At 38.1% G+C, this 18721-nt stretch overlaps 2 protein-coding genes across 4 annotated transcripts in view; one reads left to right on the top strand and one right to left on the bottom strand.

The window, feature by feature from the left end:
- The first annotated feature begins 1040 nt into the window (after positions 1 to 1040).
- The window catches only part of LOC141564692 (zinc finger protein 114-like), a 92707-nt gene continuing 75026 nt past the window's right edge, over positions 1041 to 18721 (top strand). Inside the window, exons 1-5 of one of the 3 annotated variants that reach the window (XM_074307475.1) lie at positions 1041 to 1170; positions 1555 to 1670; positions 4319 to 4445; positions 5437 to 5523; positions 8694 to 12552. In XM_074307475.1, coding sequence (XP_074163576.1) covers positions 1638 to 1670; positions 4319 to 4445; positions 5437 to 5523; positions 8694 to 10198 — 1752 coding nt within the window. In that variant the 5' untranslated portion in view covers positions 1041 to 1170; positions 1555 to 1637 and the 3' untranslated portion in view covers positions 10199 to 12552. Of the gene's footprint in view, positions 1171 to 1554; positions 1671 to 4318; positions 4446 to 5427; positions 5524 to 8693; positions 12553 to 18721 lie in introns of those variants that run through there. The other 2 variants (XM_074307474.1, XM_074307476.1) reach the window with 2 other exon arrangements.
- LOC141564691 (KRAB domain-containing protein 5-like) overlaps positions 6653 to 18721 on the bottom strand; it is a 63273-nt gene continuing 51204 nt past the window's right edge. Inside the window, exon 6 of the mRNA XM_074307470.1 lies at positions 6653 to 7309. Within this exon, the coding sequence (XP_074163571.1) occupies positions 7248 to 7309 (62 nt within the window). The 3' untranslated portion in view covers positions 6653 to 7247. The remainder of the gene's footprint in view (positions 7310 to 18721) is intronic.

Here is an 18721-nt window from a genome sequence, read left to right as displayed (position 1 = left end):
GTATTGTAGGTAAATGTACAGCTCTAGGGCATTATAGCAAGAATGAACAGCAACAGTTGATCCACGCCTCAATGTGGATGACCTGCCTGCTAAGAGTTGTCTGTTACTTGAAGTGATAATTTTTTTGTCTTGATCTGGAAATTAGTTATAGAGACCTACAAAGGAACTTTTAATGAAGTTTAGCTGCCAATAGTATAAGTCTGTTACTATATAATTTCCCCCCCAACAACATAAAAAGAAATTGAAGCAATAAGAATTGTCAACAGGGAACAAAACTATCACTTTTTTTGCAGATATTTTGGTTTACTTAAGAGAACCCTAAAGATACAACTAAAAGTTAATTGAAACAATTAACAACTTCAGCAAAATTTCGGTTTAGAAAATAAATCCACATAAATCATTACCATTTCTTTATTTTACCAACAAAACATAGCAGCAAGAGATAGAAAGAAAAATTCCATTTAAAGTAACTGCAGGAAGGATGAAACACTTGGAAGTCTCCCTGCCAAGACACACAGAAGATCATGGGAGGTAAAATGGATAATATTTATTAAGTTAAATTAAAATATTTTTGCATAATTTTAATGTTGTGCAATATAACCAAAATGAGAATGAGGAAACTGGGGAAATAATTTTTACAACAAATTTTTCTGATAAAGGCCTCTTTTCTCAGATATATAAGGAAGTGGCACAAATATATAAATGTAAGAGTCATTCCCCAGTTGAAAAATTAAATTGAGATGTTAGCACAAAAGGTTACAGAATTCTGAGGAATTACTACCAAGAAAAATGTTTTACATGTTATCAGTATTATTTTGTGTACTGCATTTTATGGGTTATGTCATGGTTATTGAGATAGGAAAAGTATATTTTGTTAAAAAAAAATTGTTACTTTGTTTAAAAGAATTGTATGCAGAAAACTGTCTTTTCAGTAATCTCCAGTGAAAGATCATAGTTTTGGTGCTTGCGGAAACCAATTTTCCTTAAGTTCACTGTAGTGATATTCATGTTTTTTTTTTTTACTTTTATACTGTTTTTAGGAACATTACCTATGTCATACAGATATATTTCTAAGAATGTTAGCCTGTGAAAATTGAGGATTGATGCCAACAGATACTCTGCTGCTGGAAGTCCTTTCCATTTGGCCCATACTCCCCTTCAGATCTCTTGGTGAGTGTCTTACAGGTATACCAGGATCATGGTTCCCTGCCAGGCCTAGCTCGGGGCTGATTTTCCAGTCCCTGCTTCTTGTTCGGGTTCCCCTCCCATCTCAGGCCATCTCTTACCATGGATCCCAGCCTTCACCCCTCACTCAGAGTTTCATGGGGGGGACAGCAACTGGTGTCTGCCCATTTGGAATATAAATTCCCTTCCTGCCTCTTGGGGCTCTATAGAGAGATGGGTGAAGGGGGTGGGACAGAAGAAGTAATAAGAGAGGGTGAACGGTAGTCTTCAATTCAGACCATCTTGGTTTCCAAGCCTAACTGCACCTGCTGCTTTCCTCTTCTGGGAGAAGCTTCTCCCCCAGGAACCTCACTCTCTGAATCCTTGTAGGCCAGCCCCCCACCTAGGCAGTGACGGGCAGACGTCTCCCCCTCTGGGATCCTTCTCCTTCCCTTGCTCAGCCTGAGGAGGGCATGGCCCCTGGACCCCAAAGATTCTCATGGCAGGTGAGTGCAGTGGAACACAGGCTTGACCGATGTCTACATAAATGTAGAATTGTCTATGAAACTGTTAGTTTCTCTTACCTAACTATGGTTCCTTTAATAAAAATACACACAAAATAGTAGATGTTATTAACAGCGTTGCTATGCTCTCTTTTGTTTTTTCATCTTTTTTAGTTTTTGTTTCATTAGCTCTTTTTCATCTCTAGCAATCAATGACTCTCTCCAAACTTGTTACTCAACTGTTTTTTATATCTAAGTTCTCCCTCATTACAGCTGTCAAAAACATTCATTCATCTTTATCACACGTAGCTCATTTCTTTGCTCTTTTTTCATTCCTAGTGCTGGTGTAACCCCCTCCCCCCACTCTACTTTCCCTTTCCTCTTGTTTGTGTTTTTCATAGCTCTCCCTTGTAACAGCTACAGATCAAGGAAAAACACATTTCACACGGCTCTCGTCTGGACAGCGCAGACTCCTGGCATTGTCCCCAGCCCTTTTCCTTTGCAATGCTGTTGTCAGAGCAAAAGTGATCCCCCTGGTTTGTTTACTCCACCTCAGTTCCCACATAGGTCTCTCTGAATCCCTCCCATTTGTCATTTCTTAGGACAAGTCAGTAAGCATTTGGTGTTGGGGACTGTTCAAACCTTGTATGGATACAAAGGAAGCAAAAATCTTGCCTTCAAGGAGCTTACAGGCTGATGTGGGAGAGCACATGTGAGCAGCTGTGTCTATAAAAGCTGTAGGTGGGAGAGGAGGATCCAGCAGTTTCAGGGACCTGGTCCAGTGATTAAAAAGATTTGGGAGACATCCTGTCTGAGTAGTTTAATCATTTTATTAATAAGGCCAGCATGTTTTTGGATAAAAGCTTGGTCATTTGGCCATCTCTCTCAGACCAAAGACAGTCATGGCTCTGTGCTTGGTGCTGTGGCTATAAAAAGAGGCAGACCAAAATTTCTGTCCTCGAGGTGCTCATAGTTCTGGGGGAGATAAGAAGCAGATACATAGGCAGAGGCAGCCAACATCGGGATAAATAGGATGTAATTAGAAGAAGGAAGGCGCCAGAATTAAGAAGGCTTGTGAAAGGAGGCCTCTGGAAGGTAGGACTGTTTTGTTCCTCCTTGTTCTTGAAGAGGATCTCTGATCTCAGTAGAGTGGTGTCTTGATTTACAAGTGAATTGGATCTAAATGAGGCCCAGTCCTCAGCCTCACACTTTGCAGAAGCTTCCCTCCCACCCCAGATGCAGGGGGAGACCTTGGTCTTGTTACATTAAGATTTTTCCCAGTTCTCAGTTGGTCTGAGGCAATGCTCATTTTGTGGGGGCAGAAGGGAAGGGTAGAGAATTTCTGTATTTAGGACCACCAGAGAGAATGTGTGGCTCCTTCTTCATGGAACCCCACGGAGATCAGGGCCTTGGATCATAGATAGATAATAAGGAATGGGAAGAATATAAAAGCAGGTGATTTCCAAGTCCCCATAAGCAACTCTGAATGCAAGAAGATTTTGTATTTGATCCTGGAGGTGATGGGGAACCATGGGAGCTTCTAGAGTAGGGGAATGACATGGCTGGATCTGCAGTGTAGCAAAAGCACTTCATTGGCCAGAGAGAGGAGGCAATGGAGTAGAGGCCATCCCCCTAGCAAGCTATTGTGATACTCAAGGAATAGCTGGTGAGGGTCTGTGCCAGGTTTGGTGCAACATCAGAGAAGAGAAGCTAGTTTATTGGGGGAATGTTATAAAAATGAAATGAATAGGTCTTAGCACCAGACTGGATAAAGGGCAGGGAAAGACAGGAGTCAAATTTGACACCTAAATTAGGAGCTCCAAGGATTGGGAGGTTGTTGCTGCCCTTAACACTAATAGGGGCAGTGGCAGGGAGGGGGGAGGATGAATCTTAATAAATTCCAGTTTAGATGTGTTGAATTTAAAATATCTGAAGATGTCTGAAAGGAAGTTGAGATCAGAGATGACTCATATCATTTTTTTTTAATCACATCCACTTTTAAATTAAAATAAGAGATAAGATGTTCAGATGAGAGTGTTTGGGTGTCAGTAGTTAATGCATATTTATTAAGTGTTTATGATACCTCAGACATATCATAAGGGCTAATTCAGATCCCCCAAAACAAAGACAGTCCCATAGGGAAAGCCAACATACAAAAAGAAGCCCACAGGGGTCAAGAGCAACCCAGCAGACACTGGGGCACAGTAGGGACATCAGAAGCCCCAAAGTGGAGCAGCCAGGAGAGAGGTGAAGTGTCTGAGCTCGGCCCTCTCCTCCAGTGGAAGTTCGTGGCCCCATTCTCCACCAGAGAAGCAGTAGGTAGTGATGAGGTGGAGTGCGCAAACTGCCGGGATGTCCCCACAAAGAGCTTCTTGGGGAATGGTGGAGATGGCCTTCAGACAAGTCCAGAGTTAGTATGGTGAGATCCTCATCAGGTGAGAATAGGGCTCTCCCCCGAAAGGAAGTTTGCAGCTTGTAACCTCACCCTATGGTGGTGGAGGATGTATGTGGGAGGTTTGAGAAGGAAGCTAGAGATTCAAATAGACAGGAAGCATCTCTGCTCCAGTTTTCTCCTCTAAATTGATGAGAGTTAGACTAGAAGAATTGTGGGGTCTCTTTGAGCTCTAAGTCTTGTGAATGTTGATGGTTAGGAGTTCCTGACATTCAAGGATGTGGCCGTGGACTTCACCCGGGAGGAGTGGAGCCTCTTGGACCGTTCTCAGAAAGAGCTCTACAAGGAAGTCATGCTGGAAAACTCCCAGAACCTGCTCTTCCTGGGTAAGCACACCTCCCCGAGGAACTCTGAATTGGCTGTCACAGGAGTATCTTCCTTCCCAGTGTGTGGGGTTTGGATATTTGCTGTAAAAAGGGTTGGTCTTTAGATTGGATTCTCCTGCTGCTCGGTTTTCCTGGCAAAAGGTCTTTGCGTTTTGTGGAATTTTCTTTTCTTACTCTCTTTCCTATTTCAAGTAACTTCAGGTTGCAAAACAAACAAGGATTATAGAGTCTGAGACTTGGAAATAATCTCAGAGATTATACAGTTTAGGCCCTGCCTGGAAAATGGATTTTATCTGCAGGCTCTCTGCAAATTACTCATGAACCTTTTTCTTGAAAAAGGGCAGTGAAGGGACCAACAAGGACACTGCTCCCTTGGGATGAGTCGAGTCTGAAAGCTGTTCTTATTAACAAACATAAATCCATAGTGAATTACTCCTAGTCAGCTTTGTATATCTTGGTTTCTCCTTCATTCTTCCTCCGAATTCCAGCACAGATGGTACAAAAGGAAAGGAACAAGCATTTATATACTCCTACTATATACCCGGTGCTGCACTAAGTACTGATCCTTACAGTGCTGTCATTTGGCTGACGAACCTAAGGAAACAAATTCAGTGACTTGTCCAGGGATACACGGCTCTTACATATCTAAAGCTCAGTTGGAGCTGAGTCTCCCTGACCTCCTGCCTGGCTCCCCCACTATTGAGCTTGTAATGGGCTCCAGGTTCTAGATGATGGAAGCCATAGGATGTGACTGTGTTTCTATGAAGGGGGCAAAGACAGAATTTTCTTATTCCCATTTAGCTCTATGATTGTGTCCGTCCCTCCCTCCCAGCCCCAAGACCCCAACAATAAATCCTGCCAGTCATCCTTGTGGAGTCCTGGGACCCTCCTGGGGTCCTTGCTTGTATTTCCTCTTTCCCTAAAGAGGGCTAACGTGTACATTTCTCTCCATCATCACTCCTTCCTTATTCCCCATGCCAAGGAATTCCAGTTCTCAGAGAAGATTTGGTCTCCCACTTTGAGGAAAGGGAAGCATCATGGATCCTGGATCAAACAGACGTGAAGAATCTCTGTCCAGGTGAGTGAGACGAGAGCAGGTATATGAGGGCTGTTACCGCAAGAAGCATTGGTGTGGTAGGGAAGTGAATGCTAGGCTCGGGGCCAGGAAGACCTGATTTGGGATGCTTTTTAGGTGCTTTTTAGCAGTAAGATCCTGGAAATAACGAGCCTCTGAGCATCAGTTTTTCCCATCTCTGAAATTAGAAGTTTGGACACAGGGGCAGCTAGGTGGCACAGTGGATAGAGCACCAGCCCTGAATTCAGGAGGATCCAAGTTCAAACCTGGTGTCAGACACTTAACACTTCCTAGCTGTGTGACTCTGGGCAAGTCACTTAACCCCAGCCTCAGGGGGAAAAAAAAAAAGTTTGGACACCATGGCCTTTTATTTCCCTTCTAGTAATAAATCTGTGATCCTACAAAAAGTCATTGTTTAGAACTCTGGGGCATGGAAATCTTTCCTACACCTTTTAAGGACCATGCCTAAGTGAAGGAGCAGGTCAATCCTTCGAGAGCCTCCACAGCTGTGGATCAAGGCATCTGAAGGAGTTGCAGGGCAGCTTTCGCAGCAGATATTCCTCGTGGACTGGGAATGAAATAAATTGGAGCAGAGGGAAGAGGAGAGAGGTAGATCAGACAACACAACTGCATCTCTGTCTCCTTGTATCATCCTCCTCCTATCACAAGAAGAAATCCATTCTACGGGTCTGAGTTAGACCTCCAGCAGCCACTGGCAGGTGGCTTCCACATCACAACATATACCATCAAGTCCACAAGCATTTATTCAGTGTGTGCCACACACCCATACTAGGTACAATAGATACTTGTGCCTTGGTCAAAGGGAGTTCACAAACCGGTAGGGAAGACAACATTATGTAGTCCTGCTATATGCAGAATGAATTACAGTTAATTAAGACTTATTGTAGAAGGTGGGCTTTTAGATAGGACTTATAGTCATGGAGGCAGCTGGGGAAAAATTTGGAGTCAGGAGTTAGAGGATCCTGTTTAGATAACAAAAGAGACTGTTCTATTGGAACATGTGGAACAGGAACAAGGTAAAAGAAGACTGAAAAGGAAGAGGAGGGGAAGATGATGAATTTTTTTAGAAAAATAATAAGACTTCTTATCTATAAGAGTTCAGTATAAATTTATTTTACAGATTTTGTTGACTACGAGTAGCATTTTTTCATCATATGAGTTATAACCAGGAAGTTGTTAAACATAATTTTAAACAAAAATTTGCTCTATTTGGTTCAACAATTGCCAAAGTCAATCTTCAATATGGTTCTGCTTTCAGTATTTAATAAGAAAAACAACAGTAAAAATTATAATAATAGGTGACGTTATGTAGTTTCTGTGATATGCCAGCCATTGGGTTAAGTGCTTAATAGACATAATTTCATCTGATCCTCAGAATGCCATAAGGTAGGATGTTATCCCCATTTTATAATTGAGTAAACAGAGATAAAAAGAAGATAAGGGACTTGGCCAGAGTCACAGGGCCAATAAGTATTTAAAGAGGGATTTAAACTCAGGTCTCTTCTTTACTGCTCTGTCCAATTCTCCATTCCATTTGAAATTCGATTTGTAACCAGATTAGTGAAAATGCTCTCTCATGCATGGAACAAGTGGAAAATGGGAGGAGAATTCCCTGGAACTTCATTTGCTTATTTTGCTTTGCTTTTTAAAAAATAATGCATTTATATAAAAGTGTAACTTTCTTTTATCTATCATTGGCACATTGTCTACACTCTTACAGAAATTCTGCCAAATGGAGGTCCTGTTGTCAACCAGATCCTTTGGAAATCTGTGCAATAGAAGAAGATACATTCAGATTTCAAAAATAGTTTTAACTACAAGGGGCAATTTTTTTGTAGAATGGTTGTTATGGTCCCTGATAGTTGCAAGATATTTTGTAAAATCCATGTCTAGTAAATGTGTTTTTCAGAGAATTTGCCATCTTCACTGCAAAAATACAAACATCTGATCAATGATTTCATGAAATTCTAAGGTAACCTTGGAATGAGAGGAGTACTCTGGTGCCCTAATGGCATAGATACCAAATGAGGGTATTGCATACATGTGACCATCCAATGGGCACTTATTTGTGCTTGAATGGCAAACCTAACACTGGCACTTTAGGAATGATGGAAGCTGCAAAGCAGTGTATGTTTTACATATATCAAAGTTTGATATACTCACTGTGTGAAAATCCAAACCATTGTATGCTTGAATATGACTATTTGAAATCACACATAAAGAAATCTTTTATGTTTCAAACATGCTTATTGTTGCAGAGGAGAAATATGTTTACAACAAAATCGGGCTATTATTTACAGCTTAAGATACCACTGATGAATTTTTGGGTTGGCTCCCTTAGACACAACCACAAATCTTCAGTGTGTTCATGAACCACTAATAGATTAAAAAGGATCACCAGGGACATTACATTATGCTCAAAGATATAGTAGGTACTGAAAAATTTTAATGTGTGCAGCAAATGGAATAATTATGGATCTGAATAGAATGTAAGAAAAGTTGTCTATAACATAAAAATTGAATATTTATATAATATAATATTTAAACTAATATGACAAGAAAAAAGTGTAAATCTCTCTCTTAGTTTAATGAAAAATTTACATAGGAAGACAAAGGGATGATAATGACTCAAACTTGATCAAGAAAACTTTTATGTGTACTACAAAATAAAAAGAATAATCAGCAAAAGGCATTTCAGTGAAGGACTGTAAGCCAAATGGAGTCTTTATCTTCATCAAAGAATTCACAAAGGAGAAAAAACTTATGAATGTATGCAATGTGGAAAAACTTTCACAAAGTGTGGAAAGACATCTGGTGCTAAGGATTGAACACAATCAGTCCTAGAGTCCTAGTTCTACCTGCTGAGATATTGGTCATGTCACTTGGCTATTCTGAGCTGATGGCTTGACTTATAAAATGTAATGAGAACCCCTACCCTCCCTATATGACGGTTTGTAGTGAGGATCCTATGTTATTGTTTGTGAAGTTCCTTGTAAATTAAATCATCCTGGCATTTTCATTGATAGATTCTGTTTGAAAACTCTTCTTTTTGATTGGGGGAATAGAATATAAATAAGTCAATGTATTTACTTCCATTGGATAGATTTATTTATATGCATGTCTATCTACAAATATATTTTTTTTTCCTTTAGATGCTGAGACAAGATCTAAAGTGAATGAGACTCATGCAGAGTTAAGCATTTCTGTGGAAGAATTTCACCAGCAAAGGTTGATGACTGATGGGCCCTATGACTTTAATTTGAGAGAAATCTGTGATTTGGATCTCAAGATAAAGAAAAACCTAAATAATCATTATGAATTTGATAAAGATAGAAAAGATTTCAGACAATATTCAGTCCTAATTCATTGTAAGAAAATGACCTCAGGAAATGAATGTTTTCAATTCAGTGAAGAAAGGGAATGCTTTCCTGAAAAAGTTAGTCTTATGCAGGCTTCTGAGAAGCTTTCTGAAATGCAAATGTATCAAGGTAACCAAAGGGAAATGGCCTTCAGTTTGACTAAAGACCTCATTAGACCTCAGAAAAATTATACTGGGAAAATGGTTTATATATTTAATGAAGATAGGAATACCTTTAGCCAGAACTCAAAACTCATTGGCCAACATAAAATTCACACTGCAGGGAAACGTTATGAATGTAATCAGTGTGGAAAGGCTTTCACAAATAGGTCCAGTCTTGTTATACATGAGAGAATCCACACTGGAGAAAAACCTTATGATTGTACTCAATGTGGAAAGACTTTCAGAACGAGATCCAGTCTTAATGAACATCAGAGAATCCACACTGGAGAAAAACCTTATAAATGTAATCAGTGTGGAAAGTCTTTCAGACAGAGCTCCAGTCTTTATCTTCATCAAAGAATTCACACGGGAGAAAAAACTTATGAATGTATGCAATGTGGAAAAACTTTCACAAAAAGGTCCACTCTTGCTAACCATCTGAGAATCCACACTGGAGAGAAACCTTATGATTGTACTCAATGTGGAAAGACTTTCAGAACGAGATCCAGTCTTAATGAACATGAGAGAATCCACACTGGAGAAAAACCTTACAAATGTAATCAATGTGGAAAGACTTTCAGACAGAGCTCCAGTCTTTATCTCCATCAAAGAATCCACAATGGAGAGAAAACTTATGAATGTAATCAGTGTGGAAAGACTTTCACAAAAAGGTCCACTCTTCACATACATCAGAGAATCCATTCTGGAGAGAAAATTTATGATTGTAATCAGTGTGGAAAGGCTTTCCCAGATAGGGCCAATCTGGCTAACCATGTAAGAATCCACACTGGAGAGAGACCTTATCAATGCAATTATTGTGGAAAGGCTTTTACACAGAACTCCAATCTTGCCAACCATCTAAGAATACACACTGGAGAGAAACCTTATGAATGTAATCAATGCGGAAAAGCTTTTACACAGAACTCTAGTCTTGCTGTGCATCAGAGAATTCATACTGGAGAGAAACCCTACGAATGTAATCAGTGTGGAAAAACTTTCAGACAGAACTCCAGTCTTGTTGTACATCAGAGGAGCCACACTGGAGAGAAACCTTTTGAATGTAATCAGTGTGGAAAGACTTTCAGACAAAGGGCCTCCCTTACTCAACATCAGAAAATTCACCCTGAAGAGAAATAATAGGAATATAATCACTGTAGGAAGGCTTTCAAACATAGCTCTAGTTTTCCTCTTCGTTGGGGAATCAACTGGAGAGAAACCTTATGAATATAATAAGTGTGGCAAAGCCTTCAAGTAAAAATCATCCCTAATTTTCATTAGAAAATTCCTGTAAGAGAGAAATTTTATCACCATAATGAATGAGGAAAGATATTCAAATGGAGTAGAGAGCTTGTTCAGCATCAAAAAATTAATTCTGAAAGGATACCCTAGATGGACTAAATGGAGATAGGCTTTCATTCAGAGAGCATCTCTTAATTTATATCAGAGGATTCATTTTGGGAGAGAAATATTACAAATTTGTTCAATGGGAACATATTTTGTTTGGAAGAAAGATCACTAGATATTAGAATATTCATGCTGGAAGGAAGATGTATAAAAGCAATACCTTTTGTCAATGTCAGGGCCTATACATAGAGAGCTCATGTTTGATTACAAATTGGAGAAATCATTCTGGAAATAAAACTTAGGGATCTGAGTAGTGAGAGTAGGCCTCTTGCTGTGGTACAGACTTTTTAGACACCCCCATATTTCATACTGTTCATAAATCCCTAATAATTATTTTTTGAAATCTGTCTTTACTGATCAATAACATTCCATAGCATTTGATCTTCATTTTATAAAAATTTGTAAAATTTTCTATACTAAAGATTATCTGCTCTTTAAACAAAATTTATATTTTGGATTAAAAATTCAAGCCACAGTAGTGAATGTTACCTAAATATGTTTTCTTCTGTTTTTGTTTTTTCATTCCATCAGTAAAAATTCCACTTCTTCCATCCAACTCAAATGAGCAAGAAAGAAAAACAAACCCCATACTAGAGATATGAATAATCAAGCACAATATTCTTGCATTGTCCAAGTCCACGTCTCTTCACTGTTTGAATTTGTTCTTTTAGGAAGCTTGCAGTATTTTTTTTTTTTTTACCTTAAAGTCATGGATGTGTGATGATCCCATAAGTTTTCATTGTGGAGTTGTTTTTTTTTTTTTCCCCCCAAGGTGATGAGTGAATTCTTTTTCTACTTTGACTTCAGGTCTTAAAGAGACTTGGGCTGCCTTTTTAAAAAATAGAATATCTGGGCTCTAACTCTGATGGCTTTAAGATATAATTGCTAAGATTCATATAAACCTTATATAACTAGTACTTTGTCTCTAGTACTCTGCTAAGTGCTTGACAGTTATCTCATTTGATCCAACAATCATCCTGCAGCAAGAATTTTCAGAGTCCTTTTTAGCTAATCGTGCTATGGCACGAATGAGGCAAGTCGGGATACAAGAAGACAAGTACACTGAAGTTTACTTAAAATTGTGACATATGCAACCAGTAGGCAATAGACATGTTCAGAAGGCAAATACATATATGTATATATTTTATATGTGTGTAATGTATATACATGTATGTATGCAAATATAGTTCAATTATATTGGACTTTACATGACCTATTTTGGGGTTTTCTTGGTAAAGATATTGGAGTGGTTTGTTGTTCTCATTTGACAATTGAGGAAACTGAGGCAGACCCCAGGGTCACATAGCTGAAAGTGTCTGAGGTTAGATTTTGAGTTGTCTCAACTTCAGGCCTGAAACTATGCTATGTAGCTGCCCACATAATTGTATGTACCTCTTCTTTTGATAGAGATTTTTGCTTGAAAATGAATACTAGTAATTACTATTTGGGAAAGTACTTCAGACTTTGTAAACATCTGAAGTTCTTTGGAAGTTTGGTGGGTTTTCACTCCCCTGGATCTTTAGCTTGGTGATGTCATAAAATCTTATTAATCTTATATGAAAAATTACTGAATGATAAGTTCTAAAATAATGAAGTTTAATGAGAAACTAGAATCTCGTAGCTGAAGTAAAAGGAACTTGCAAGTATCTTTTTAAAAGGTGATTTTGATTTGTGGTCATTATATATGAAAATTATGGAAATATACCTGGAATGGTGTGTATTGAAGTTACATCTTTAATCCAACTTTCCAATAGCAGATCCCAGATTAAATTAACATACTTTTAGATAGGAATATTTGTCAAGTCTCAGGGCTCATAATAGCTAATTTTGGGGGGGATTTTGAATGAACTGTCATGTATTCAATGTATGTATGAAACTTCAGAAAGTGATTTTTAAAAAATGTTTTAAGAATTGATTTCTGTTCCAGGATAGATTTAAACTAGAAAGGATGAATAAGACTTTGTATGTATTTATTGCTAATTGTTATTGTAAGAACATGAGGAAAAGCATTTCTCGAAATAATAATTTGCTATTGTTTTGAGATTTTATTTTCTGAATTGTCATAAAGCTGATAATCCACCATTCAAGGGAATTGTCATGTGCTGATTGCTCCAAGGGAGTGTAATCTAAGAACTGCCATAGATAAGTTTCTGTGCTAGGAAAACTGTAGATATAGATGGTAGGTAAATTAATTTTAATGCCGTGTTATTTGATTATTAATATTAAAATGTAAAATTTCATTTTCTGTCAAAACCCCCACTTTTCAGTTTAGCTCAAATAGCCAGCCAGAATACCTAAGGATTGTGATCACATTAAATCCTGGTCTGGGCCTCTGTTAACCTCTGAGCACAGAAGCCATCCTGAGCTTCTCCACACTGCCCAGAGTGACTCAGGGATCTTTAATTTCTAATCAAAGTTGGGGGTGGTCTGGAATACAAAGGGGGAAATTCAGCCAGAGAGAGCCTCATCAGGCTGGTTTTCCTAGACCAGGTTCTAGAGATAGATGAGTCTTATGACCAGACCTCTCAGCTGACTCTATTCCCAATAGTGATCAAATAATAGAGAGGATTTAGGAACTAAGCCCATCTCCATCAGTCAGTGTTGCCTTTCACTTGTTATTAGTGGACTCAGTGACTTACTGTCAGAAGGAAGACACTTGGATTTGGAAGGGCCTAGGATGTTCAGTTGGTGAATCTGACTACCCAGAGAAATCAATGACCTCAATTTATTGATTACTAGCCTAAATAATAAATTCGTTAATCACGTCTGGAATTTGGTCTCTTAAGAATTTTATTCACCACAGTTCCATCCTCTTGATCTAGTTATTTCCTTTCTGAACAGGAAAATTACCCATGCCTTAGGAATAATATGGAATCTACCTATATGACTGGCTGTTTCACAGTCAAGATGAAGTGTGATTCTTATCTGGAATCAAACAGATCCAAGGAAGTTCTATCCTGTTATGCTCAGGTCAAGCTATCTCTTTGAAAGGACAGTTTTGATATCATTATAGTCTGTGCCTGCATTTTCATTTCATAGCAAATTATATGAGGAGAAGAAAGAAGACAGAGGAGGGGAGAAAATTAGAAGGAATTAGAATTTCATCACTCCTACTCCCAAGTTTTTGCTCCTTTGCCTGAATACCATGTTTCTGAATGAATTCCCTCTGAATTCTTTATTTACTTTTAAAATCTCAAAATTTCTCACTTCATGTGATCAGCAAGAAGCCTGCAAATTACTTCGGATCCTCATGACGTCTCAAACCTCTCTAGAAAAGAAATGCACTAAATATACATCAGCAGTCTCTATGTCTAAGACACCCAGACACTTAAAGTAAAATCTTAAGGATCCAATGTTTAACTAACAGTCAGCTCCCCCTTTCCCATCACCCACCATGCCCTTGGCAGTAAGGATGCACAAATGAATTCAACTCATCGGTAGCAAAAGAATGCAGCCCCAAACCCTGAATTTTCTCCTTTCTAGAGATTCAGACTCCAAACTGCAGGATTTTGCTGTGGCTAGGATAGCCAACATAATGCTCGGATTATATGCTGCAAAGTTTTTGTTGGACTAAATTACAAAATGGGAGGTTGAATCTCAGAGGAGAGGGGAGTATGAGAGAGAGAAAAGTGTCCTGAGCAAGTAGAGAACTGGCATTGAGGAGGCAGGGTAGGGTGTAGAAAGATCAGAAGGAGACTCTTTAGGTAGTGGGAGGGGATGCAGATGATGAAAGTTCCTAGAATTAAGGAAAGATATTAGTGAAAAGAAGCTTTTTTGGGATTTGCTGACTGGAGAGAGTCCTATTGCCTGATAGAAGATGAGAGCATAAAGTCGGTGGGAGCTTTTGAGGTGGTTGGATAAGGAAGGTGAAAAGGGAAAGGGAAAAAACTCAGTAGTGAGCTGCAAAATCAGGGCCATGGTAGGGTTCCTCTTGTGGTCCTCTTTACCATCTGGAGGAATTGGTATATCTGCGGAAGTGAAGCACAATGGGGAGGGGGCAAAATCTCCAGAGCGATGGAAGGAAGTTCCTAAAGAAAAGTATCCACAGTGGGAACATTTACTCTGGATGTTTGCCATGCATGGAAATCTCCCTTCTTATCTCAGCCTTTTGGCTTTTCTGAATTCCTTTCAGTCATGTCTAATATCCCACCTTCTAAAAAAAATCTTTCTCAGTACCTTTTTCACTGTTTTTCTCTTTGTTGACTATTTCCAATTTATCCTGTATGTAATTTGTTTACACATATTATTTGCATATTATATCCCCCATTAATTGATTGGGAACTCCTTGAAAACAGGCTTTTTCCTTTCTTTATATCCCCAGATATTAGCACAGTACTTGGCACCCAATAGGTACTTAAGGAAAACTTATTGAGTGACTAGTGTACAGCTTCTCTGGCTCAAGCTGCCCTGGTGATCATTTATGACTCCAAAGAATGTAATGGAACAATCTGAGAGAGAATCAATTCCAGTTGGATACAATTGTATTTGCTTTGTCGTCTCCCCTTTCTGTCTTGCCTAATCTTTTCCAAACAGAATAGCCAGAAGGATGGTGATACCATTAATTAAAAAAATGAAACAAGGAGGATTGGATTTTTGAAAGATAATGGGCTATAAAGGACTATAAAATCAAGCATACTCTTTCACCACTACTAAGTATGTTTAAAAAAGAAAAAGAAAAGAATCTATATGTACAAAAATATAGCAGCCCTTTTTAACGGTGGTAAAAATAGGAAATTCAGGGGATGCTCATCAGTTTGGGAATGGCTGAACAAGTGGTAGTATATGATTATGATAGAATACTGTTGGGCTGTAGGAAATGAACAGGAATCTGAATGAGGATGAAAGCACTTTTTCTTTGCTTTATCTTTCTTCTTGTCTGTTTTCTTTCACAATCCAATTAAAGTGGAAATGTTTTGTATAAGTACACATGTATTAACCTACACTAAATCACTTGTCTTCTCAATGGGGGAAGAGAGTAGCGAAATGAGAGAATTTGGAACACAAAAATTTAAGAAAAACCAATACTAAAGATTGTTTTTTCGCATGTGAGTGAGGAAAATAAAATATTAAATTATTTTTTAAATTGTAGATTCTCTTTTTATGATAGCATAGTGTGTTTAACATTGAATTAACATTGTTTAACATTATATTTAAGAAACAATGAAATTTGTGAAACACTATATCATAGTATACATCCAAGGATTACATTTAGGGATGTACTGTCAAATGTTTAATAATTGGCTGATAACTACAGTCATGAGATTACAGGATCAACTTTGCTGTACTGGGTACAAGACTTGTACATAGCCCATACTCAGATCCTTGTTGCAGTCCTGGATTTCATTCCTAGAATGAGGAAGGGCACTAGCACATCAGAGTTCTGATTCAAGAAATAGATTGGAAAGTGAGCAAAAAAAAAAAAGATACTGACTCTAGAAATTACTATGGTAACAAGGAACATCAAAATATAAACTCAAAAGAAAACTGCTACATCCAAAGCCTCAAAGAAAAATGTTAATTGTTATCAGGCCCAAAATAAATTCCCAGAAGAACTACCTAATTGTGATTACAAACACTTAATGGAAGGGCCCAGAGAAGCAAGAAGGATGATTTTCATGGTTGAAGTTGTGGTCCTCGAGAGGCTAGACTACTGAGTCAGACACTTAATCTCTTATCTGAATCTTCTTTTATCTGAAAAAATATAGCCTGTTTCTATCCCACATCATATTCTAATGTGTAGTCAAGCCTTATGATCTAACTATATGACCTAGTTATATGATCCATTATTAATATTATGGATGACTTGGAGTTTCCTCCCTTCCAGTAGGAATTTGTGAGAATCACTAATCCTGCAAAAAGAAGGTTGCCCCTGAGTCTTTCACGTGACTGGTGTTCTTCATCAAGAAGAAGGCTACAAATGGTTTCTGTTTTAAAATCTCATTCTATTATAAAGAGCTGTTTTAGCAACTCGGGCAGCAAAGATACAGACACAACCCTGATCAATAGGACACATGATCCACCAGTAGTGAATTACAGAAAAGGCCAAGGATTTGTTCCAGGAACACCAGTTCCTACCCAAATATTGAACAAGTGCATCTGAGCTCAGGGACTGATGCTTTCCTGAACCATGTTAATTTTAGGAAAACAGACATGAGTAACAAAGTTAACCAATTAGAAAAAGAGGTCTAAAATCTTAAGGAAGAAAAAAGCTTCTTGAAAACTAGAATTGAAGAAAAGGAATTGAATGTAATTATAAGAACCAAGAAATAATAAAAACAGAAAAAAATAAAAGAGAATTTGAAACATTTTATTATAAGAACAACTGATCTGGAGAATAGATTGAGGAGAGATAATGTAAGGATTGTTGGACTCCCTCAAAGGTATGATAAAAAACATAATCTGGATATAATATCACAAGAGATTGTTATGGAAAATATCCCTAAAATTATAGAAGGAATAGATACAGTAAAAATAGAAAAAAATCTACCATTCCCCAAATGAAAGAGATCCCAGGAGGAAAATGTACAGGAATGTCATTACTAGGTTACCCATGTTAAGGAGAAAATATTGCAAGCAACAAGAAAGAACCAATTTTATTTATTTATTTATTTATTTTTTGCTGAGACAATTGGAGTTAAGTGACTCACTCAGGGTCACACAGCTAGGGAGTGTTAAGTGTCTGAGACCAGATTTGAACTCAGGTCCTCCTGACTTCAGGTCTGGTTCTCTATCCACTGCGCCCCCTAGCTGCCCCCACCAATTTCAATACTATGGAAATATAGTCAGCATTTAAAAAAAAAAACACACAACAAAACTAGCAATTTCTACTCTTAAAAGCCTGTTAAGGGACAGGTCAATTCTCCAAGAGCCTCCACAGCTGTGGATCATAACATAAGAGTTGCAGGGCAGCCTTTGCTGACACAGGTGTTGTGGACTGGGAATGAGATAAATTGGAGGCAGAGGGAGGAGGAGAGAGGTCAGATAACACAAAGGTCTCTCAATCTCCTTGTATCATCCTCTCACAAGAGAAGATCCAATCTAGGTTGGATCTGTGGCAGCCACTGTCAAGTGGCTCCCGTGAATTCCAACAAAGACCATAGGTTTTGGTACTTTGAATTTCAAAAAGCAAAAGAGCTGGGGTGAGTCCAAGAATGACTTATATAGCAAAGTTGAATATCATCCTAAATGGAAAAAAAAAGGAACATCTGGCAACTGAAAGACTTTCAGGTGTTTGTAACAAAAAGTCTAGAACTCAATGGAAAATTTGATATAAAAAGATCCAGAAGAAATATAAAGAAAACATAAAAAACTAATTATAAAGCACTAATTGAATTCATACTTTTTGTTGTATATATCCCAGCTTTTTAAACTGTGGTTCATGACCCTATATAGTGTCTTGGAACTCAAAGTGGAGGGGTTGTGAAATTGTTATGATCAATAAATGTTTGAGCTGTATATCTGTTTCATATATCAATATACCTGGGGTCACATAAAAATTTCTAAGGTAAAAAGGGGATCATGGATGGCAAATGTTTAAGCAGATGTATTATCAATATTCTTTAAATTGTCATCTTCACTAAGATACTTTGAAAGAAAATGTGGGGCTGAGTTGTATAAGTTGGGATGATTCTAAATAACAAAATTGGGTAGGAAAAATAAAAAGGAGCAATGATGTTATAAAAATGGATGTGAAAGGAAAAACCAATACAAAGGTAGCAGATAGGAATGAAGGGTTAGTAATACTGGAACCTTACTCTCATTTGTGTGTCTGGAAAGATGTAGTCATTTTCTGAAAATATAGAGAGGTGAGAAAACTGGGGGGAAGGACTTTAAGGGAAGTGTGTGGATTGGGAATTGGGAGAGAGTTAGGAGATGAAGGACTTTTGGAAAAATGGGTGAAGTAGGGGTGGCAATGTGGAGAAGACAAGGTAACCAGGGATAGGGTTTAAAGAGAGGCTGAGGAAGAGAATAGTAAGTAAAATAAGATGGAGAAAAATTCACAAATGATAATTATAATGTTGAATGGGGTGATTATAGCAGCTCTCTTTGTGATAGCAAAGAATTGGAAATTGCAAGGATCTCCAGCAATTGGGGAATGGTTGAACAACTTATTGTGTTTGTTGTGATGGAATATTATTGTGCTGTAAGAAATGATGAACTCAACGATCTTAGAAAGTCATGAAAAGACTTGCGTGAAATGAACAGTAAAGTGAGCAGAACCAAAAAAACACTGTATACAGTAAAAGTAATGTGGTT

The sequence above is a fragment of the Sminthopsis crassicaudata genome, chromosome 3 (genome assembly GCF_048593235.1).
Source record: "Sminthopsis crassicaudata isolate SCR6 chromosome 3, ASM4859323v1, whole genome shotgun sequence".
Lineage (NCBI taxonomy): Eukaryota > Metazoa > Chordata > Mammalia > Dasyuromorphia > Dasyuridae > Sminthopsis > Sminthopsis crassicaudata.
Note: the sequence above shows the minus strand (reverse complement) of the source record. Positions and strands in the feature narration are given on the sequence as shown.